This window comes from Astyanax mexicanus, chromosome 4 (genome assembly GCF_023375975.1).
Source record: "Astyanax mexicanus isolate ESR-SI-001 chromosome 4, AstMex3_surface, whole genome shotgun sequence".
Taxonomy (NCBI): Eukaryota; Metazoa; Chordata; class Actinopteri; order Characiformes; family Acestrorhamphidae; genus Astyanax; species Astyanax mexicanus.
The window spans coordinates 33,750,386-33,773,697 of record NC_064411.1 but is presented as its reverse complement, the minus strand read 5'-3'; the positions used below and the strand labels follow the sequence as shown (position 1 = coordinate 33,773,697).

General features: G+C 39.1%; 1 protein-coding gene across 2 annotated transcripts; it reads right to left on the bottom strand.

Annotated features, from left to right (window-relative positions):
• Positions 1–376: 376 nt before the first annotated feature.
• LOC103027946 (period circadian protein homolog 2) lies at positions 377–21,715 on the bottom strand. 2 transcript variants are annotated; one of them, XM_022679203.2, is made up of 23 exons: positions 21,554–21,715; positions 16,750–17,136; positions 14,493–14,585; positions 14,055–14,209; positions 13,583–13,704; positions 12,743–12,944; positions 12,492–12,543; positions 11,888–12,030; positions 11,685–11,763; positions 11,377–11,483; positions 10,752–10,905; positions 10,413–10,521; positions 9,289–9,450; positions 8,777–8,873; positions 8,237–8,372; positions 7,820–7,944; positions 7,411–7,581; positions 7,025–7,264; positions 5,346–6,454; positions 4,516–4,663; positions 4,215–4,386; positions 3,971–4,121; positions 377–2,526 (listed from the first exon to the last, which is right to left on the bottom strand). In XM_022679203.2, the coding sequence occupies exons 2-23, from the start codon at positions 17,067–17,069 to the stop codon at positions 2,371–2,373; spliced, it is 4,203 nt and encodes a 1,400-aa protein (XP_022534924.2). In that variant the 5' UTR covers positions 17,070–17,136; positions 21,554–21,715; the 3' UTR covers positions 377–2,370. The 2 variants fall into 2 exon arrangements, with proteins under 2 accessions (XP_022534924.2, XP_049334406.1); XM_049478449.1 differs by lacking the exon at positions 21,554–21,715 and adding an exon at positions 21,224–21,244.
• Between the last annotated feature and the right edge of the window lie 1,597 nt (positions 21,716–23,312).

The window sequence follows — 23,312 nt, the reverse complement described above, 5'->3', positions numbered from 1 at the left end:
CTGACTAAAACCCGTTTACTGAAAAAATATATAAATATATAGGTAAAATTGATTTGCTATTTCATCGAAATGCATTATGCATCGTATCACATACAAAATACAATAAAGTAAGAGGAAACAAAGGTTCAATTTTTTAAATAAATAAAATTCTACATTGGTTTCTTTGGTTGCTTGCATTAGGAGGGCTTTTTAGCGTTTGTAGTTCTAACACTTTACCCCACCCCTCTATCCCAACAAGAATCAGAACACACAACAAATAGTGTTAATATTTGTGCACTGGGCATGGATATTTAAGAAATGCATTCTATGACATTTATAAAACTAAATCTGGGCAGATTTTACATACAAAGCGGGTCAGAAATAAACTCAACTAAAGAGCAGTGTGTCATAATTTTATTAGAACACAGAACAAAAATGACAACATTGACAGATTTTCTAGCAAATAAAAAAGGGAAAATAAACATAAAGACGAAGAGAATATCATAAATTTTTTGAGAAAACACACTAAATTAAACAAACATTAAACAATACCAAAATAAAAAAATATTTTCTCTGGGTCTGGCTCATGTCCTTTAACGCCAAAGGGCTTTTGTCGAAAGGGGATAGGGACAGGGGGTCAGGTTTTTTTTTTTATTATTATTTAATTTTATTGTCAAAACAATCTTTGACATGGGAAAGTAAAGAAACATGGTCTACCACACAGTTACTGCGCTCACCAATCTGTCATATAACATCAACTATATTTGAAGTCCAATCACAGTCTGGCATACCATACCACACTAAACCTCAGCCTTAAATACAGGAAGCAGCAGTTGCGGCTGCTTAAAATTGGTTAAAACTCTCAGGTAATCTGGGTTTTTGAGTCCCCGGGGGCCACAGTGCCTTATCAGTGTTGCCGTCTGCAGGGAGAAGGAGGACTCCGGTGTAAAATTGACTTTTGGTGAAGTAAAACATGATAAAGAGTACTAACATTTGTTGAATAGCCCACCTCTGCTCCCCCGCAGGTTTCAGAGATCCAGTAATTAAGAGTGCTGTTCTAAGCGCCTGTTGCAAAGAGTGCTGGGCAAAAAGCACAAAATTACTGGATCTCTTAATCATGGACTCTTACATGGACTCTTAATCATGTTTTACTACACCTAGAGTCAGTTTTACAGTTTTACAGATTTACAAGTATATCTCTAGTCTTACACTCTCACAATTCGACTCTCATCAAAACACAAAACACCTGGCTTTTCCTACTCTTCCTACTCCTCCTGATTGTCCACATTTAAACAACTTCTCAAATATAACACCAAAGAGAGTGGTAGCATTAGAGAGTTGAGCAAGTAATAAAAATATACTGTTTAAACAGAACTCTGGCAGTCAACGTTGTATTTTGAGAAGACAAATCTTTCTATATATAAAAAACAAAACAAAAACACTGATAGACAAAAAAAAACAGAGATAAAAAGATAGAGGGAGGTTCGTTTGGTCCATGTTCTGCTCATAAATGATGTTGTACCTAGTGTCAAGTTTCTGAATGTCCATGACCACAGGAAATGACCAGAGTACACATGTTCTGTTTTTGTCTGGTGTGTAAAGGCAGCACTGTACTGCTGGTCACTGCTTTTGTCCTCTGGTCCTTTGTTCCAGTGTTTCGAGTCAACAGACTCCGTTAGAACACATTTAGACTGGACTGGACTGTACTGCAGTTGGGTCATCATCATGCTGCATGGTCAGTGTATGTAGTCCACTAGTACTGGTCCAATCCCGTATCCATACTTTATCTCAAGTCTCAAATAGGAACACTTGTGCAATTTACATATATGCATCCTTCAAACATTCATAATCAGTCCTATTAATTAATTATAATAATATTATATACAGTGTTTCTTTATCTCACAAAAATCTCTCTGATTGCAATAAACCCTTCTAAAAGAGAAACCTAAAAAAACAGATATTCTGCTTCATTTTTTGGACTGACGAAAAGAACCTTTCCATTAACTTAATTACATAATTTAATAATTAACCACTTAGTTAAAACACTGTGTTGGAATAGTTTGTGGTTAATCCGTGTATAAAACTGCACCAAACATTTCTGGACCATCAGCTTATTGATGCACACACAGAAATACACTCACACATGCGCACACACACACACATCTATACTGTAACTAAAGGTAGAGTCGATTTGGCTGCTTTATAAAAAAGAAACTGAGGTGTATCTTCAGCTCCAGACTGGGCAGTGTAAACTATGTGATGTGACAGGTGAGACTGTGTTTGTGTGTGTGTGTGTGTGATAAACATAGTGTACGTGTGGCGTTTTGCTGGCAGGTTCAGCCACCTCATGCTGGTATGATAAACTCCCCTAAGACCATGCTTAAAGAGATGCTAGGACACGGATTCTGGTCCAGGTTGCCCCGCCCCTTCAGGAGTCTGAGCCACACCCTCCTCTTGTGGCGCCTCTGTTCCCAGAAGGCCGAGGTCCATGTCTGGCAGGTCCTCTTCTAGTGGTGCACAGGTGTCGTCCTCACAGTACATACACTCCTGCAGGTAAAGACACACATACACACATTATGTTTTGACTTGCCTATTACAACTTGACTTGACTATAACGACTTGACTATTACTCTTCCTCAACCCCCATTGTCTGCAGTAGCTAGTAAAAGACAATGTGTAGAAAAATGAGTCAATCAGGAAAAGCACTGTGTCTACATCAACTAGTGAATTCATGGGCTCGCCCACCTTGTCTTGGGACCGCCCACAGACAGTGCTAAACCCGGGATGTAGCAGAGCCGACACTGTCTATCTTAAGAGCTCTGTTTACACCAGCTAGTTAATGTTAGCTATCTTGTGTAAGTAAGTATAGGTTTAAATCGGATCTCCGGTTGATTCCATGTGTCACAAAGACCTTAAATATACACTAGGGAAACACGGGTTGATGGGGTAGCACAACTCAACAGAACACCGGTCAAAGCGGGCGCAGTTTGCATTGGATTTTTATGATACAGAGCGGACTCTGGGGCTTCGATGTGGTAAAACTGCCTAAGTACCGAATCACCAAGTCCGAGGTAAGAGTTTAGTAGCATTAGTTTAGCTAAAAGAATAGTTATCAATGCTGCAGGGAGAGTGGTGCACGCTGCTTTTGTTCATACAAGAGACCACAACTAGACAATAAAATGAATGAAAAAACGATGGAATGAGATGTATATAGGGATGGGCAATACAACCCTAAAATAATATCACAATATTTCAGGGTATTTTTGTGATTACAATAAAATTATAATACCATATTTTTCACACTATAAGGTGCACTTAAAATCCTTGAATTTTCCCAAAAATCATTAGTGTGCCTTATAATTCAGTGCACTTTATGTATGAATTTTACCAGTAAGGTTGTAAGAAGCAGTAAAGCCACTCCGCTGAAGTGCAGCGTAATAAAGGAGTTTCAGTTTAGCCCATGACTGGAGCAGTATTAGCATTAGCCGCTAACCATGCTAAATGTTTCGTTGATCAGCTAAGCCCGGCTAACACTGCTGGAGCAGCATTAGCATTATCCGCTAACCGAAGTAACCGCAAATAAACAGTTTTCAGGAGAGAAATCTGTGTAGATTAACATCCAGAGCTTGTTTGACTTTAATGTCAAAAAATGTCAAGATAATGCAGTTTTGTTTACTTAGATTAGCTTTTAGTTAACACCCCCCCTCCCATCCCCCCCAACACCCAGCGGCAAAACCTGCTGAATTAGAAGAAAAACCTGTTCATTACTAGTTTCGCATAATGCGCCTTATTATATGGTGCGCCTTATAGTGGAAATATATGGTACCCTAATTTCCTATATGGTCCTAAAATGATATCACAATATTTCAGAGAATTTTTCTGATAACAATACTAAAAAATGTTGGTGATATTATTGTGTATGACACGATGTGGCACGACCCTAGTTGTAGATTAATCATAATATTATTGAAGCACCCACACGTAAACTCACCTTAACATCTATAGCTTTGGGTAGGCCCCCTCTCCTCATCCACGGGTGCTGCTCTATAAGCTCTCGCCGCTGATCTGAGGTGAAACGGGGCTGACTCTTCTGCATTCGCCGCAAACGCTCACGATCCTCCCGTAACACTTTATCCGAATCCCTGAAAACACAAGAGCTGAAGCTTAGAAGACTTGCTTACTATTACCATCAATGTGTTTCTCCTCTTCAGTCGGCTGACAGAAATGTCACTCACCGTGCTGGCACCTGATAGGTCATCATGACGTTTTCGTCAGCGTTGGCCATTAGCAGCCAGAGCGGATCCTGTAGGACATATTTGAAGTTCTGATCGCCTTTCTTCCTCTTCTCCGTGTGGCCTTTTTCTGAAGAGTCCACACTCCCGAAATATTTGCTTGTGTTACTGCTCCCTATAGGTCAAAAAATGAAGGATTTAGAATTGTGGGTAATGTAGTTTTCTGCTCATAGCTATAGCAACAACAAGCTAGATGCCTGTACGTCACTGTAGAAGCAGTGTTAGTAGTCATTTTTACACTCACCTGTGCCACTGTTAGATGTGTTGCAGCCATTGGAGGCAGAGCCTGTGGAGGCAGAGGTGGCCGAGCCCGTTCCAGAGCGTGAGTCTTCATGCTTCAGTAACTCCATCAGGTCACTGGAGGAAGAGTGACCGTCGCTTTGGCAGCATGACTGAAATGCAAGACCCACAATGTATATATATTACAACACGTGCATTTACATTATTTTTATTTACTCACTTTTTGCCAGTGGTTTAGACATTAATGGCTGTATATTGAGTTATTTTAAAGGAGGAGTTAATGTACTACCTTTTTTATTGGGTCAAAGTGTCATTTTGTCAGTGTTGTCCCATGAAAAGATATACTTAAATATCTGCAGAAATGTGAGGGGTGTACTCACTTTTGTGATACACTGTAACCTAGTCAACAAAAAAAGTGTTTGTCCTCCACAATCCCCTGACCAAAACCTTATTAACTGAGATGGGGATTTGGCATGAGCTGGAGCTTCACAGCGTGAAGGAAAAGCAGCAACTATTGGTTAGCACCTCCTCTGGTTAGAACTCCTTCAAAATGCTAAGAAAACTATTCCAGGCGACTCTCCCTCATGAAGACACTGAGATTAAAATACCAATAGTGTGCAGATCTGTCCTCAAAGCTAAATGTGGCTACAATTTTTGTTTATAAAACAATTCTGTGTTTTGTGTTCCTGTATAGCTTTAATTGTCTTCAACATGAAATTTACAATGTGAAAAAAAAATCATAAAAACAAAGTAAACACAAATTGAATGAGAAATGATGTGTCCAAACTTTTGATTGGAACTGTATGCAAACCTATTATGAACACATTATCTCACCTGCTGTACCTCCTCCACTGCTGGGGTGGTGGTGCTACTGCTGGCTGGATTAGCTCCATGGTCCTGTGCCAAGCTGCAGATGCCCTGGGATCCTGAAGGAGGCGCTGTGCTGTGTGAGTCTGGTTTATCCTCCAGCTGCAGCAGGTCCAGCTGCAGAGGGGAGCTACAATGTGACCCAAATAGGGGCGGCGAATGAAGAGAAGGGGGCGGAGACGGCCCATCTGGAGGCTCGTTAGTGTTGGGTTTGGGGTCCGAGGAGGTCACCCTAAAAGGTGGGAACTGCGTCTGAGGAGCGAACTGGGTTTGCATTTGAAAAGGCTGCGCAGGAGTGAACGTAGTTTGGGGCTGGGGTTGAAATGGCTGCTGGGTATTGTAGGCCTGCTGGGGAGGAAAAGGTTGCTGGGAAGTGTATGCCGTTTGAGCCTGGAAGGTTTGCTGGACTGTGTAGGTCTGCTGCGGCTGAAAGGGCTGTTGGGTACTGTACGCTTGCTGGGGCTGAAAGAGTTGCGGGGCGGCGTACGCTTGCTGTGGTTGATAGGCTTGCTGAGGTTGAGCTGGCATATAGGGCTGTAGGGTGTTGTAGTTTTGTTGTGGTTGGAGGGGTTGCTGAGGGTTTCCAGGTTGTTGGTGCTGAAAAGCCTGCTGGGTATTGTAGGCTTGTTGCGGTTCTGCATAGAAAGGTGGCCGTGGTGCCGTGCCGAGCTGAGGAAACATGTAATTGGGCAAAACAAACGCCACTACTGGTGTGACCATTGGGGCGGGGTATGGAGGGGCAGTGGGTGTGGCTTGGGCATTTGGAGCCTCTGTGAAACTTCCTGTGCCATTGCGTTCACCACCAGGGGGCAGTGTACTGGCAGGTGGAGGAGCAGCTGTGTACAGCGGATATCCTGGAACCAAGGTGGGGTAAGGGACAGAAAACGCAGACTGGGAAGCCTCTGATGGAGACCAGGATGTTTGGTTCAGGCTCTGTAATGGTGGGCGGAGCATTCGCTGAGAGATGGCGCTGTCTGACGAATCAGGTTTCTTCAAGCGAGGTTTCTTTGGTTTTCGGGTACGCCCACTTCGCTTTGTGGACGTCCCTGGTTTGGCCACCCGAGGTCCTGATGAAACTAAGAGAGAAGATTATTATTATTAATACTATTATTAATAATATAAACAAGTTACCAATTTTTTTGCGCTATAAGGGCGCACCAGACTATAAATAAACGTCTATTTTCATGCCCAACGAGCACTGGATGTTAATCTACACAGATTTTTGTCCTGAAAACTGTTTATTTGGGTGAGTAAAGCGCTTCCGTTTATTTACAGTAAACTTAGATTTACAGATTTAGATTTAGATTTAGAGACTAACCGTTAGCTAACAGTTTTTGTAAGTGTTCTGGTAAGCCAGTGTGATATTAGCTAGCGGTTAGTAGATGCGGTTAGCATCTACTAATACTGCTGGAGAACTAAACTGAAACTCCCTTTATAATGCTGTACTTCAGCGGAGTGGCTTTACTGCTCCTAACAAACTGAATAGTAAAGTTAATTTAAAAGGTGCCCCGGATTATAAGGCGTACTGACGACTTTTGGGAAAATTAAAGGATTATAAGTGTGCCTTACAGTGCGAAAAATACGGTAAACAGTCATGTGGCTAAGTGTGTGTGTGCATGTGTTTATATGTGTGTGAAATATTTTACCATTGTTAGGTTGTCCGCGGTTCCTGGGCGCGTTTCCCGGAGAGTCTTTCTGCAGTTTCCGGCTCAGGCATAACTCTCTGCAGCGGCTGAGGAACGCCTGCTCCTCCTTCTGCGTGTGTGCAGCCAGAACCTGTTTGGTCAGCCCCAGTTTCCGATAGGCTCCCTGCTCCGCTGTGGGTGGAGACACCATGCTGACAGGTGCAGAAGGGGCGGGGCTCTCTGGTACATCCTCGATAATCTCTGTAAGAGTAGTAGATAAGAGTAGATTTGTTAAGTCTCAGTTTACAGCAGCATAAATATATAAAATTAATAAAAGCATATGTGTGCTATTATTATTTATTTCATGTGTGCTATTATTTACAAAACTTCTGTCTGTGTGTTCATACCTGACTCTGGCTGCGTTTTCTTGTCTCCTACATGTACAATGGTGCTGCTGTATGAACACTGAGAGGTGATGGACATCACGCTCTCCGGTTTGGTGGGCAGGGCCAAAGGAGCCAAAGCACCACTGACAACAGCAGGAGGACCAGCCGGAGGCTTCTTACTGGATCCAGGATCTAGGAGGAATGAATGTAGGAATGAGTCATTTTATTACAATGTATACTATATAAATACATGACACTTAAAAATGTTTTGTTAACAGAACATTATAGTGGGGGGGTTGGGAGGTGGGTCCTTAATGGCATTTTTTCTTTACATTACTGTTACATTTATATAAATCAGTATTCTTACACTTTGTAATAAGCCTGAGCTTGTGTTGCATGCATATGCACTTATATTTGAAATTTTGGTCACCTTGAAGATCCTGCAAGGCTTCATTCGATCCTTTCTTTTCCTCGTCTGAGTTAGAGGAGGTGGTGTTAGAGGAGAACTGGTACTTCCGCTTCACTGTGATAGGTATATTACAGCTTTCCAAATACCTAAAACAAACACATACACACAAACAAACACGTAAGCATGATAATCATAACTTAAAACCTAACAAATATTACCTAACACAATGCTTTCCTACAGTACGTAACAAAAATGAGCTTTAGATCAATTATGTTAAACAACATTTACCACCACTGTATAATAACAGCACAGTAGATGGTTATATGTCTATTATGGCAATCACGACATCGTTGTATTGAAAAATGCATTTTTTTACTACTTAAACAATTACCGAGAATTATGATTAAACACATGTCAGTTGCACACACACACACACACCTTATCACACTATCTAAACAGCTGATCTGTTGATAGGAGTACGTGGTATGATCCCTTAGTTCCTCCACCGCTGCAGTACCATCTCTGACCACCAGGGCACAGTCCTTTTGTTTCACACCTGGAGACTTTAAACCTGCTGCAGACACAAACACACATCATTTACATCAACTTTATACAGACACGAAATACAGAACCCCATTATTCTGATTTTACTGTTTTTTAAATCACCACATATTTCCCTGATTACAGTATCAAAATATACTGTAATATATAAAAAATATGAACTTCTGTATCGCAACCACCTGAATCTTTTGAAACTTGTATAAACAAATATAAGAAAAAATCTTATTTTGTATTTTGTTATCAAGGGTAACTATTGTTTATTATTTAGGTTTACATTTTTATTTTATGTAAAATCTCTTAAAAGTTTAGTAAGAAACTGATGAGATTAATTATAGTATATTATAGTAAAATAAATAAAATAATACAATTTAAAAAAGTTTCACCATACTTATGAAGAACACACACACAGACACTTACTCTCTGTGCCCCTTTTCTGATCTGGTTTAGCTATGGAGCCCTGCTGGTCTTGAGCCTTTAGCATCTGAACTCCTTTACAGATCTCCTGAAATGACCTCTGCACAAATATAAACAAAAACAAACAAAAAACAAACAAGAGTCAAAACCGAACATTTTCTTAACTGTAAAAGCAAAAAGATCAACCTTTGTAAAATGGCGCCCCCTGGTGTTTTTGTATGTATAATAGACTGTGCTTGATCTGTACTTTGATAATCAATGGGTGCTTTCAGAAGGGATGCATGATGATATCGGAATTATATTGGTATTGGCCGATATTTTAAACCAATACTTGCTGATGTATTTTTTGTTTACTGGAAAGGGACCAAGTGCCGCTGGCCACTCTACTACAGTGGGAAGACACTGTCCGTGCTACTGTAAAAATCCATAGATTTAAGCTCACTTTTATTACTTTGTATATTCCTGTATAGAGACCAACCAAGGTGCATCTTTATGTTTTACTTGAAAGTGCTCACCGGTTTGGTCTTGTTTTCCTCCTCTTGGCCCGTGTTGCTGTTGACCGCAGCAACGTTGCCGTTACTGTTGCTGTCACTGGACGAGGCCACACTTAGCTGTTGGTCATGGGAACCATTGCTGCCATGGCTTCCATAACCGCTAGAGCCCATACTGTGTACTGGCTGCAAAACAGAACACACACATATCGAAGGTTTAGTGTATGACAGATGTTTTGAAGTAAACTACTTGTATATACACCCATTGTCAAAGAAACTGTAAAAATAGCTGCACCCTGTAGGAAGAGTTGGGTTGGAACACTATTCAGACATGCAACTCATATTTCATAGTCATATTTATGGAGCTAAACCTACAGAAGTAGCGTGTAAAGCTTGTGTAACTACAGCATGCCAAATATCTCAGCATGAAGTTGTACAGGTTCCTAATGGCGTCCTGCTATAATCCATCCCATATAGCTTAAATATTCATGCAGTTCCAGCAGATCTCATGGTAGGGGTGGAGTGTTAATAGAGCGTTCAATAGCATTCCACACATTTTTAATCAGGCATAGACCATGGCATAGTATTGGTGTCTTCAAGGCAAGGTCTTGAAATAGCAGCAATATGTGGACAAGCCTTGTTCTGTTGGAATAGCTGGTTGCAGGACCTTATTAACGCAATGTTGGACTGTAATGAAGACCAAAGGTGATCTGGCACTGTGCAAAATTGCAGCCCACAATATGACATCATGCCTTTTTTGTTTGTCGTCTCAGCCAACAAATGAGTGTATGCATAGGTGTAACAGCAGTTTTTGTCTAGAAATTACTATTATGTTACTATTTGCAAAGTTACATCACTATTAGATGTTTTGTGTAGCTAATGCCACTGTGCTGATATTAATGGTTTTAAATGAGTATTGTTATTATGAAACTATATTTCCAAATAATAGGACTTACAGGGCAAAGGTCAATTTAAATGTCCTACATGCTGATAATCTCAGCAGTTCCAATTTCTACAGCCCAGTTGGGGGCTTTGTACCCCTCGAGCCAGCGCTTGTAACTGAGCATGTTGACCATGGGCCCATTGCTGCAATAGGCACACCCTCAAGCATCTTAACTAACATCATGTGTATAGCTTTGTGTGTGTACCTGTAGCAGTAGTTTATGTATCTGCTCTGTGATTTCCTGAATGTCTGAGTCCATAATTTTTCCCTCTGTAAAAGCAGGAGCTGAAAACACATCTTCATTCACAGGACCCCTGTAACACACACAAACACACAGACAAACACACAGAGAGATGTTGACATACAGTACATATACAGGTACATACACATATAAACACAGCGATGGGACATTGGCAAGCACAAGTCAACAGATCAATCACTTGTGCAGTGCAGGTGGCAGTAATACACACAATACAATATATAAGGAATATGCGCCTGTGTGTGTGTGTGTGTATGTGTGAGAGTGTGTTTGTCATAGACTCACATGCGAACTTTGTGTCGTCCGATGACGAAAGACACCTTGCGGCTCCAGGGGTTGACGAAGCTGGACCAGCTGGTATCTATTGTAACGTATTCTCCATTGCGGGCGCAGAAGCGGATGGATGAGTGATCGAATGGCTGCCCCATGTACTGCAAAACTGTCAACACAACAGAATATGTGAGTCAGTCTGTATGTGTATTTTTGTGTGTGTGTGTGAGTTTGTGTATTGGTAGGGTGGATGAAAGGGGTGTGGCTAAACTGCTTTAGGCTAATAAGCTCTCCAGCCCAGAGGGTTGTTAAACCCAATTGCAGAACAGTTGATTTCAAAGCAGGTAAAAAATGGGAAAAAATAAATAAATAAACACACTGCTCCTTACACAAACCCGTGTCATCGGGGTGGCGGTTCAATTCACTACCGCTGCCCCGGCTAGTGAATTGGGACACGGCTGGTAAAAGCACCCTCATAAGAAGATGGAGCCCAAGAACGGGCGGAAAAATGAGAACGGGCAGAAACTAAAGTCACGCCGAGCGCGTGTCTACACTATTTTAGGCTAATGCTGTAGGCTAAACTGCTGTAGGCTAAATGGATTTGTGTGTGTGTGTGTGTATGTGTTCTCCATGTTCTCACTTTTGCGGTGCACTGCCAGCATCAGGGGTCTATCATTGGGGTGAAGGTGGAGAAGGACAGGGGTCCCAATCAGGTCCTGAGGCAGATAACCCAGCAGAGGAACCGCCCTGTAGCCCAGAGCAGAATGTTACACACACAGTAATCATGTTTACACATATTTACAGACACTGGTGGTTTACAGACCATCTAATACTTGTTTAAATATAAACATCAATATTTTGATATTATATGTAGATGTTTAATGTATCCCAACACTGTTTATTGCTATAATGATAACCTATTGCCCTTCTGCCCACCCCCAAACATACCTCTCATCTACGTCTTGGAACATACAGTTGGGCGTGTGTGTTGTAGTGAAGATCCTCTTATCTGGAGGAATCCGAGGTGCTATAAACAGACAAACACATACACAAACATACATTATTCAAATGCATTCATTTTACCATAGAAAATGAACTTTGCCATCTTTACTGTACTAAGAGACAGAGAGTATATGAATATGCGCCTTTACCTTCATATCCTGAGTGGACTCTCTCAGCCAGTATTAAACAGCAGAAATGCTCTTCTGACAGTTCCGCATCCTGAACCTTCATTAGATACGGGGTCATCCTAAATGGATAATACTGCAGACCACCATCTTTCTCCTTACCACCACTACACACAAACAAACACACACACACACACACACATAGAGAGATATGGTTTTATACATTGTCAAGGTGTTAAGTCATATATACAATATATGGCTTTATTACATTCCATTTTAAATCCATAGGATGGATTTTAACTACACTACAGAGCTCGTCCCCCTTTGCAGTTCTATAGGCAGACCTGATGACCTGAGGGTTGCATATTCCCTGTTCTCAATAAATACAATCAGAACCAATTTTACTTTCTGCCTTACTCTGAGTTATTGACTAAGATTAGTCCACCAACCAAAAAATATCCTGTGGGTGAGGTCCTGTGACCCCTGATAAAGAAATAAGCTACAGATTCAGAGCTCCTGTCTTTGACTTTACATATACAAGTTCGAACAGCTAGGTATAAGAGTCTCACAGAGTGGACAAAGTGTTTAAAACTCCAGCATGACAGGATTGACACATAAATAATCTCACCTGATTCGGCAAAAGAAGGATTTCTCCTGCATGAACTCAGTAGATGATGACTCTGCATACGAAAAGATAGAAAAATGGAAATGTTATAAAAAGCTTACAGTGGCCAAATGAAACACTTTCTAATGAACCTCTTCTTGTTCCATCCCCTTATGTGTTCTAACATCTAACCACTGCTACAGTGTAAAACCAGAAGGTTCACCAACTTCACTCTTACAGTAACTTAAGACAGTAAAACCAACAGTAATACCAACCTGCTCCAGTGCACATGCTCCAGGCGGGCAATCTGTAGGGTGTGGTGAAGCTGTAGAAAACACTGACATCCTGCGGCGTCAGAAACTCCACAAACTTGCGGTCCTTAAACTCATCCTTTTTGCAGTGCAAAATTCCTGCAGCCTGATCCGATATGTACACGATTTTACCCGTGATCAGAGACACCGCCACTGCAAAGATATCCTGTACACACACACAGACATGATACATGATCATCACTGTAATCTCTGTACAAGGGAGATAAAAAGAATTGTGCAGTGTGGTTTGCCTGGCAGACCAGAGCCCTTTTTACACCCTGCACAATGTTAATTGTTATCTTACACTACATGAACAGTGGATTTTCATGCCTAACACCAATGTCATCTAAATAGCAACGATACTTATGAATATATCTACGCTGATGCGCGTGATGGTCTCAAAATTAGGTATTGTCGTATTGATATCTTGGCAACGGAAAAATACAGGTGCACCACAGACTGATTAAAACCCTGATTAAAGTCAACCGTCAGACATTCAATGATTTCTTGGCAACCCAGACATGCTGCACGTCCACCCGCACTTATTACACAAAGAATAAACAGAATACTAAATAAAATAGCATTGCTGTTCACAAATCAAATAAAAAAAAGCTTTATAAGTATTGTAGGCATTTTGAAAGAAGGTATGACTGACAGTTCTGAACTAAATATTACAACATGTGGGATCTGGCTCTATCTTTGTCTTTTTCCCACGCTGCTTTGTACTGTGCAGCATCTGCAGTCACGGCAAGATGTAGGCAGGCTGTTTAAACATATATATTTATTTGAGAGTGGGTGACTCACAGTGTTTTTCAGAGTGTATTCTGAGGTGATGCTATTGATTTCCTCAATGGTGTAGGAGGACACATCGAGACCGGGCGGCTGGCTGTCGTTTATCATCAGCATTTGGTAGTATTCTTCATTAGCTGGAGATAGAACGAACACACTGATTAGAATCAACAGGCAAACTTTCATGATTTAGATGTTAAATACTTTATTGTTTTAATTAATTTGAAAATAAAATCTTTTTACATTAACGTGACCCTAATACACTGACTGTAATAGGGAAAATGGCATATTTGTCAAGGCCACTCTGGACCAAAAGGCTAGTACTGCACTAGGGAACTTTGGTTGAGCTGCACAAGGGAAGCCAACACTGTGTACATTAATATGACTGTGATTACTGTCCTACTGAATTTGAGGGCAAGCATCTGTATAAATTTGTATAAATAAGTTCATGCTTCATGTTTTTTTATGTATGATTGCACACACTCACCTTTGACCTGCTTGACGCAGCGCAGTGCATAGCGCAGTGTGTTTAGCGTGCTTGCTCGTCCTTTGCTGCGTTTATCTGCCGGCAGGTGAAGCTTCAACTCCTTCAGTGTCTTGAAGAGTTCCTTCTGTGTCTTTGCCTTCGCTGACTGCTCACTGCTGCAGAGACCAAACACACACACACACACACAGGTCAACAGAGTTCAACAGTCAGAGGTCAGTAATGAGTTAAGTGGCGTAAATTAGACTTGTTCTCATTTAACACAGTTACACACACTGCAGTAATCTGACAATGGAAAATTCTTGTCAGAGGGTTAAAGCTTTAAATAGCTTTAACCCACAGCGGCCAACAGAGATAAACACAGTCAGGACTGTATTTGTAGAAACGGGCTGTTTGGAAGGTCTGTGTGTGTGTGTGTGTGTGGGTGTGTGCTTAAGGTACCTGCATCCGCTGGTGGACGGGTGGTCCTGCTCTGAGCTCATCAAGCTGAAGGCATTTGAACTGCTGGGAGGAGAAGGACTCTGAGAGTTTGAGCTGGAAGAAGAGATAGAAAAATACTTTGGAATTACAGTAAATCTCCACAAGGGTTTTTGGTCACAGGAAGCTGCAGATCCATGTTAAACCAGTAGATGAAGCAGCGGCATTTGTAAATTGCTGCAGACACTTATTAAAGCCAGCGCTAAACTTTTCTCTTGTGCTGGCTCCACTTCCTCAGTCTGGTTCTCATTCTCAAGCTCAGACTGAAATGTCTGAAAAGTGAAAAAGATTCCACTAACTGGATACTCCTCTCAAGAGTGCATCTTTCAGCCCATACAGTGAGTAGCTATTAGACAGAAATAATGCTGCAGAGCACATTTTACCACAACCAGCAATACAGTAGCAACAGTTGGAAAGCTAATGGAATCATGTTTAAAATAAAGATGTTTTAGTGCTTGGATAAGAAAGCATGGTCTTGCTCTGGGACAAATTAAGCACCACACTGTAAAAAAAAAACTGTAGTTTTTACAGGAAAACGCTGGCAGCTGTGGTTAACAGAGTTTTCCTGTTAAAATTACAGACGATAAGTAAATAACTCTACTGAAAAAAAATGTAAATTAATTTACAGTGATTGAAATCACTGCTAAATTACAATAATAATCTGTCAAGTTTACACAAATTAAATGTTAATTTTGCATACCCTTTCCTGTATTTTTTACCTCTAACAAATGTCTTTACTATACTGTAAAAAAAAAATCTTGTCAAATTTACGGTGAAAAACTGGCAGCTGTGGTGGCCATTTTTTCACCGTAAAAAATACAGTGATCTTGTATATGGCTTCACGGTAAGGTATATTAACACTTGTAAAACAACAGTTTGAAAATGTACTAATAAAGAGGAGTTACTGTTAAAATAACGGTGAAAGTGTATATAGGCTCATGGTATAGCTGTATAATTCACAATGTAACCCTGTTGCTTTTTAAGTGAAAAATGATCCATTCCACAGCATTTATTGTCCAATTTTATGGCAAATTTTTGTGGTTGTCCAATAACTTTGAGTCACGCTGTAAACAACATACAGTTTTAAACAGCATTATCTTTTTCAAAAGCGCTTCCACAGGAAATTTGGCAGTGTTAAATCAACACTGTTAGTGTTATATTAACACTGAGAGTGTAAAGTTTAACACTAACAGTGTTGATTTAACACTGCCAAATTTCCTGCTCACTTACAGCACAGAGATGTGCTCGGAGAGTGAAATCACTTATATACACATAATGTAAAACCCAGGCAGGTGGATAAAACCGCTATGAAACTACATCATGGTGATATCTCTGAACTAAACATCTAATTAACATAGCCACGCCCCATAGACAGCTGCGTTACATCCCATTCAGGCCCTGCTTTTCACAATGTAATATACTTTTTTCACAAGAATATACTGTAAACAAAACGGTTTATCAATATGAAATTTACTGTTGACAAGAATTAAACTGTAATATCTTATACATTTGCAACTGTTTATTTTACTGTGAAATACTGGCAGCATTTTCAAACTGTTGTTTTTACAAGTGATAATATACCTTACCGTGAAGCCATTTACAAGATCACTGTATTTTTTACGGTGAAAAAATGGCAACCACAGCTGCCAGTTTTTCACCGTAAATTTGACAAGATTTTTTTTTACAGTGTATATTTCACATCTTAAAATGGTAAAAAATATAATTGACGGCATGTTTTTTATTTAAGGTTTGTACACCGTGAATAATACAGTAATGTGCTATTTTTAATATGACTGTCCAATGCTGTCACCATTTCAGCTTTTCACCATATATTTCACATGTTAAAACAATTAAAATTAACATTTTTCACAGTTTTTTAATTTATGGTCCTTCAATGTTTATTCTACAACAATAAGCTTCTTCTTGCTTTACGGTTTATTTCTGTTGCCATTTCACAGTTTTTCACTGTAATTTTCACGGACATTTTTTACAGTGACCTTTCACAGCCACATCCACTAAAACAACACCAGTGGACCTCAACACGCTTGAAGGAGAACACTAACTGCTAATTCTGTTACATCAGCTTACAGAGGACTGCACTGGCTAGCATCACTTTTATTGAGTGATGGGGAAAGGAAGGACAATCCTACCCACTCCCAATTAGAGAACCAGCACTTAGACAGTAGTGCCACCCAATCACACACTCAGCAGTAAACCTTACCTTTTGTTGCTCCCTGATGATTCCATGATCGCAGAATCTTTGCCATTCCCACTGGAGCTGCCCACAGACTCATTGCCATTGGAATCATTGCCGTGGGATTCTGTGCCACTCCCACTGGACCCGTTCCCACCCATTTCTATGTCATCATGCAGTGGAGGACGGGACCCTGGGGAAGGAGGTGGGTCGTGACTGCTGTCACTGCCATCTGAAGCCCCGTCTATCCGGTGTAGGTGAGACATAGAGCCACAGGGAGATGCCGCCTCCTCATCCTCAGAACCGCCCCCGAACATGTAGGGCTTTGGCTCCGAGTCCCCTGACATTGCGAGTTCAGGGGTCACAGCTTAGGTCAATGAACAGTTAATTCACACATAGTATGGAGTGAAGAACCTGAGAGAGATAGAGAAAATACATACATTATTACATTAAGTACAACAAAACATCGTCGCAAAATGCATCACAATGAAAAACAATTGACAATGTGCATCATGGGAACATAGAATTCCATATTCTGTTAATGAAATGGTGTGAGTTACATCGATTGAACACCAGAGGTTGTAAAATTTTGCTATTGCAAGCCAAAAGAACCATTGGGCATAAGCAAAGGGTGGAGAATATGTCAGTAATTTTTGACTGAAGCCAATCACACAACCACATTTTTCCCACCATGTGGGGAGTAAGAATCTCACTATGGTCGCTGCACAAATTTTGGCTCTCCAGGCTTTAATTCTCGTGGGCCGGGAGAGACAACAATTCCTCTGCCCAGCCTTCTTAAGCTAAAAGGAAAGAGACATTTCCAATAATGTAGTGAAGTGAAAAGTTAGATTTAAAGTGAGATTTGGATTTTAAAAGCAGCCAAACTAAACTAAAAAGTCTTTAGTACTTTAGTAAAGATACACAAAAACCTTTTTAAGTAGAGTATTGATATATATTTGGATATGATATTATATTTTCTTTGTTACTATCCGCTTAGACAATGATACCTTCACTCTAGATTGCCTAAATAAACAAGTGATTAATTGAGAATTAAAACAGCACAGTTGTTTGTTTATAATTGGAACAGGGGAGCATTTATACAAGGTGCATTTTTTATTGTTTATATACTTAAAAAATATATATATATTTTTTTTATTAGTTAAAATTTGTTACAAATTTTGTGAGGAATTGAATTGTGAATCTAGAATTGTGAGTCTATTCCAATCAAATCAGATTGTGAGCAGAGGGCATTGTTACACCCCTAATTATTATTATTAATACTTATTAATTTTTATTAATAATTAGTACAAGAATAATTAACATATTTAATAATAGCCAATCAGGTGTCAGGACTGGCTGTTATAAAAGCCTGCACGCTTCTGTCTCATTGTTTTACAGGTGTCTGCTGTGTATAATAATTAACCTAAGTCTACACATGAGCCAATGCCAACTCGCAATACATTCCTTCCTCTCTCTCTCTCTCTCTCTCTCTGGCTCTCTGTGAACTGCCACTCACACCTGCAATCCCCTTATATCTTACTATTTCACACAACTGTTTAACTAAATAATAAAATAATAACAAAAGCAGCAACAACAACTACTTATAATACTACTCCTAATAATAAGTCTTTGTCATCTTTGGTCTGGTGCATACATCATCCATTTCTTCCATAAAAACTGGAATACTGATTTATCAGACCATAATACATGATTCCACTGTAACATGGCCTATCCCAGATTAAATTTGACCAAACAAAACATGATATTTATTAGGTTAAGTCTCTCTGCAATTAAATAAAGTAAAAGTAAATGCAATGTATATATACACATGCAACTATAATTTCTTATATGTATTCTATGTGGATTCTATCCACATATTGCACTTACGTAAACTTCTATTTCTATTTCTAATCCTAATAACATCCCAATAGTATTATACATGCGTAACTATTTATCCATAATCCAATGACTATTATTACACATATATAAGACACATGGCTATTTTACAGGATCATTAATACAGTAAAACCTATCTGTTATCTCTAACAGACAGTCTGACGTGCTGTTTAAAGAGGGAGTTATGGTGTGTGTGTGTGTGTGTCACCTGTAGAATAGGAGCATTATCAGTTAGTGTAAGTGTAGAGCGCAGCTGTTACACAGCAGCACTGTAAGATCCTAACACACTCTGTTACACAACGGAGCAAAGTCACAGAGCTATGCAGCGCTCATTTAATATCACATCATATGTCACTATGTTATATCACACAGACAGTCATTTAATACTTTTACGCTAGTGGGCACATCACACACAAATGTCAGTATTAAAGAGGTAGAGAATAAATTTATATAAATAGTGTGAAAAATAAATTCTGAGTGACTTTTGATGGGTTTGGATAAATGTATGGATATGGAAGGGCTTGTATGGTTACAGATGGATATGAATTAATATGGATTTATAAGAAATCAAAGGGATGGTTATGGACTGGTATAAATGGGTGTGGATGGGTATTGGTTGGTATGAAGATGTATAGTTGGATTTGGATATGTTTTATGGTTTGGGATATACTAGAGCATCTCAAAAATTTTAATATCATTAAAAAGTTACTTAAAAATGTGAAACATTTTAAGCGTTTATTTTATTGTTGTTAATTATTATTAGCTTACAGCCAATGAAAACCCAAAAATCAGTGTCTCAGAAAATCAGAATATTATAATATTATATAAGACCAACTGGTACTTTTGGCAGTGTGGGCAGTGTGCCAAGTCCTGCTGGAAAATGAAATCTGCATCTCCGTAAAAGTTGTCAGCAGAAGGAAGCATGAAGTGCTGTAAGATTTTTCGGGAAAACACTGCACTATTTTGGACTTGATAAAACACAGTGGACAACACTGACAAAAGTACCAATTGATCTTATATAATATTCTAATTTTCTGAGACACTGATTTTTTTATTTTTATTATTGGCTGCAAGCCATAATCATCAACAATAAAAGAAATAAACGCTTAAAAATAGATCTAAATGGACTGAATTACTGAAATAAAGTATTTTTTTAAATGCACAAGTATGTATGGATATGAAAGGGTCTAGGTTGTTATAAACATGGACATGGATTGGTGTGGATGGGCTAGAAATGGTAGGTATGAGTACAGATACATACAGGTCAGTACTGATGGGTATGAAGGGGACGAGCATGCTTGCCTATTTTTAACTGCAGATTTAATTACTTTATCTTAATTAAAAACAGTTCATAGTAAACTGTGTTGTTTTAAGTAAGAATAATCTGATTGGTATTGGCCAATATTTACATATTTCAGAACCAAATCTCAGATAAATCTGTAGTGTGCTATTACAAATATGGTTGTAAGTAAATGTTATTTCATTTGACTTGGCAAATCTGCAGTCTAAACATAGACTCTCCATATACAAACGAACCATTGGATTCTCCATAGCAAATATTGATACCATCATTTCTGTGAAGTTCATACAGATTTTAGGTATATAAAACAAAAAACAATACTTTGGCCCAATTTATTCACTTTCCCTTATCTAGCACACTTGATTGAGGTCATACACTGATTAACCCCTTTTGTGCTGAGCAGGTATGGTAGAGTCACCAGGTCTGATTTTAGTATAGACAACTCAAAATATAAGTGCCAAATATGAGCATATGTTAGTGTTGTCATTGTTCAATAGCAATTCCACCATATAAAACAGAAAGTTAGATTAATAAACTGCAATTCAGACAAAATTAGGGTGCCTTCTTGCCTCAGGGTAGTACATTTTAGACATTTTACACACAGCCATAGTCTGCTTTTGGAGTCCTGAGAACCAGTCAAGAATTTTGGATTCAATGCAAGTGCTTAAGCACTTTAAAACATAAATAAATCTGATACATCTGATAATTTATGATAAAAACAGGGCTTGATAGCTACACCTAGTGGCCTAAATGGTAAAATGCAAGTAAGTAAAGTTCCTGGAGAGCTGCATGGAACATGGAACAATGATAATGTGAATAAACCAGCTTGGATGAAGATAAATACTTAAGTGATCCAACAACATTGGAGCTAGAGATTAAACAGAGCACTAAATCAACATTGTTTAATAAAATCTGTCACTCTGTGTTGTTTATTAGGCCTCAGTATGGGGCTCCAAAGATTGGAATTTCAAACATAATAAATATTCACATGCTTAGCCTGCATTTCTTACATTTTTACTGTATTCGCACTGTTAATAAACAGTGGACAAGTCTAGCTAAATGACTTAAAACGACGTAAAACCTTCAAGCCCTCGCTGTAATACCAGCTCTACAAGTGTTCAATGCGTGCCCTATATAGGCTCCCATGTATATATATTAGTTATAACACAACATCACACAGCATGCACATCTTAAAACACCCCAACATAACAACACAGCGATACATATCAAATGAAACTGACCCTTAATTTCATCCAAAAACACAAAATAAGGCAACAAAGCGAGCATTAGTAAATTCGCCCCTACCTCCAGCTCGCTCTCTAAGCGCTTTGAAAACTCACACGTTGACCTGCAATGCACTACACGGTACACTGACACAGTTATGTAAAAGTGGAGCTACATCGCTTAAAACTGCCCTCTAGACTCGACCAAACCCCTCAATTCACCCCACAGTCATAATACACCCCTATTACCACTCACACAAAGCATTAAAACACTCACAGAACCTAAATAAACCTTAAAAAACCATTTATTCTAAAAACCGGACCCGCCCGCGCATGCGCAGTGCGAGTTATGTTATGCAACTTATTTTTCTAAAAGCTTTTTAAGGAATAAAAGAGAAGTTTAATCACCAACCTGAACAAAACACCGGCTTTGCACGTTTCCTCTGTCCTTATGAAGGCGCTGCTTTCTTCATTAAAGCTAAATGTTAATATAAACCCCTAATACAGACCCACTGTATTCACCGGCTCTGCTATTCTCACACTTGCCTACTACTTCACCGTGACGGAATTGGTTTGGTGAATCGGTTCCTTTGAATCTTTCAGTCAAGCCGTTCGTACTGGGTCCATTCAGAAAAGAATCGAACTTTTTTGTGTGTTTTTGTCCTTACTTACACGTTTTGGTACACATTTAAATGTTTACATTTTTAACAATGAAAACATCTAGATAGAAAATACTTTCTGAATACTTTATTACAACACTGTTTAATGAAATTAAATATGTGAATAGTTTATTCGCTTTAGTTTTTTTTATTTGCTCTATTTTAAAGTATTTTTTGAAGCAGTGACTTTTAAAAACAAATTCATTTTTTATAAAAAAAATATATATATTTTTTAAATTAATTAATCTATTTATTTATTTGACGTTGTATTACAGCAGTTCCATATCTAGCTCTGATATAATACAAACGTTCAAAAAGACAGTTTAAGGCTCTCTCTTATATATATATGAGGAAAGACAGTAAGCAATATATAATTATACAGCAACAGTGGTCAGTAAAAAATGCATAATACAAAAATCATAATTTTTGAGAATAAATAGAACAGTTTAACCTAAATTTATTAAGATATTTCCAAATGTATCAAAAAACTAAGTTATCAAAAAACGGAAGTTATTTGGGAAAACTATGAATTAAGCGATGGGGCTTGTTGAGAAAATACAATTATCTGCTATAATTAAATATATATCCTCAAGCAGAACATTTAACAATATGATATATTTCTAATTAAATTATTAATGTTGTGTTGTACGCCTTGATTAAATACAGCTTGTTTAAATACGCTCAAAGTGTTTCTCAGTAACCTTCAGCTGTCTTATTAAATCCTTTAGCCTTTTAGGGCATAAACAGGGGGGCTACGTGCAACGAGTCAAACAGATTGACTCACTGAATCGAACTCCTCGGAAGAATGAATCGGTTCGGTCAACTGAACCACAACCTACTCCCGAATGCGAGCCGCTCGCGCACTGACCTCATTTTGGACCCCGCCTACTTCCCCGCCTCGCTCCGCCTTCTCTCTCCAAATCTGTCGTCTATTGGTTGTGCCGCCGGGGTTTCCATGGGAATCACAACTAGTGACGTCAATTGCAGCTGATTGGTCCGACGCTCCGCCGGTCTGTTTATGTAAACCGGCGGCGCGCAGCACGTGGAGCCCCATGTTGGTGAGAGCAGAGCGAGGAGTAGTAATAATAGCCTAATAATAATTAAAACAATAATAATTATTAGCTTTTAAAACAATGATAATAACTATTAGTTACATATGTTATGTATGTGTGGTGTTTAATCCACGGCACATGTGGGGAAAAATCGCTAAATGAAAAAAATCGTGACGTACTTTCTTTAAAACAGTAGCTAATGAAGAGTTCACTCACAGAGTTAAAGGTTGAATCAATTTAATGAGCTGTAAGTGTGTGTGTGTGTGTTTTGTGTGTGTGACTGTGATCTCATGTACAGAGAGAGCAAGACGTCACGGAATGATTCACAGAGCTGGTTGTGTAAGGACTCGTTTCAGTCGCGTGTTTAAAGAATCTGTGGTGTTTGAGCAGCAGCTTGTTATAAAACTTGGATCACATTTTATTACATAATTTTTAACAATTAGGATCCTCAGGGTGACGC

What these genes read in the sequence shown, in the direction of transcription:
- LOC103027946 (XM_022679203.2), bottom strand. Translation starts at nt 17,069, where the DNA reads ATGTCAGGGGACTCGGAGCCAAAGCCCTACATGTTCGGGGGCGGTTCT. An exon ending in CAGTGGAGGAGGTACAGCAG is followed by an intron (nt 4,664 to 5,345) that starts GTGAGATAATGT and finishes CTTGCATTTCAG; the next exon opens with TCATGCTGCCAAAGCGACGG. An exon ending in ACCTATCAGGTGCCAGCACG is followed by an intron (nt 4,122 to 4,214) that starts GTGAGTGACATT and finishes TTGTGTTTTCAG; the next exon opens with GGATTCGGATAAAGTGTTAC.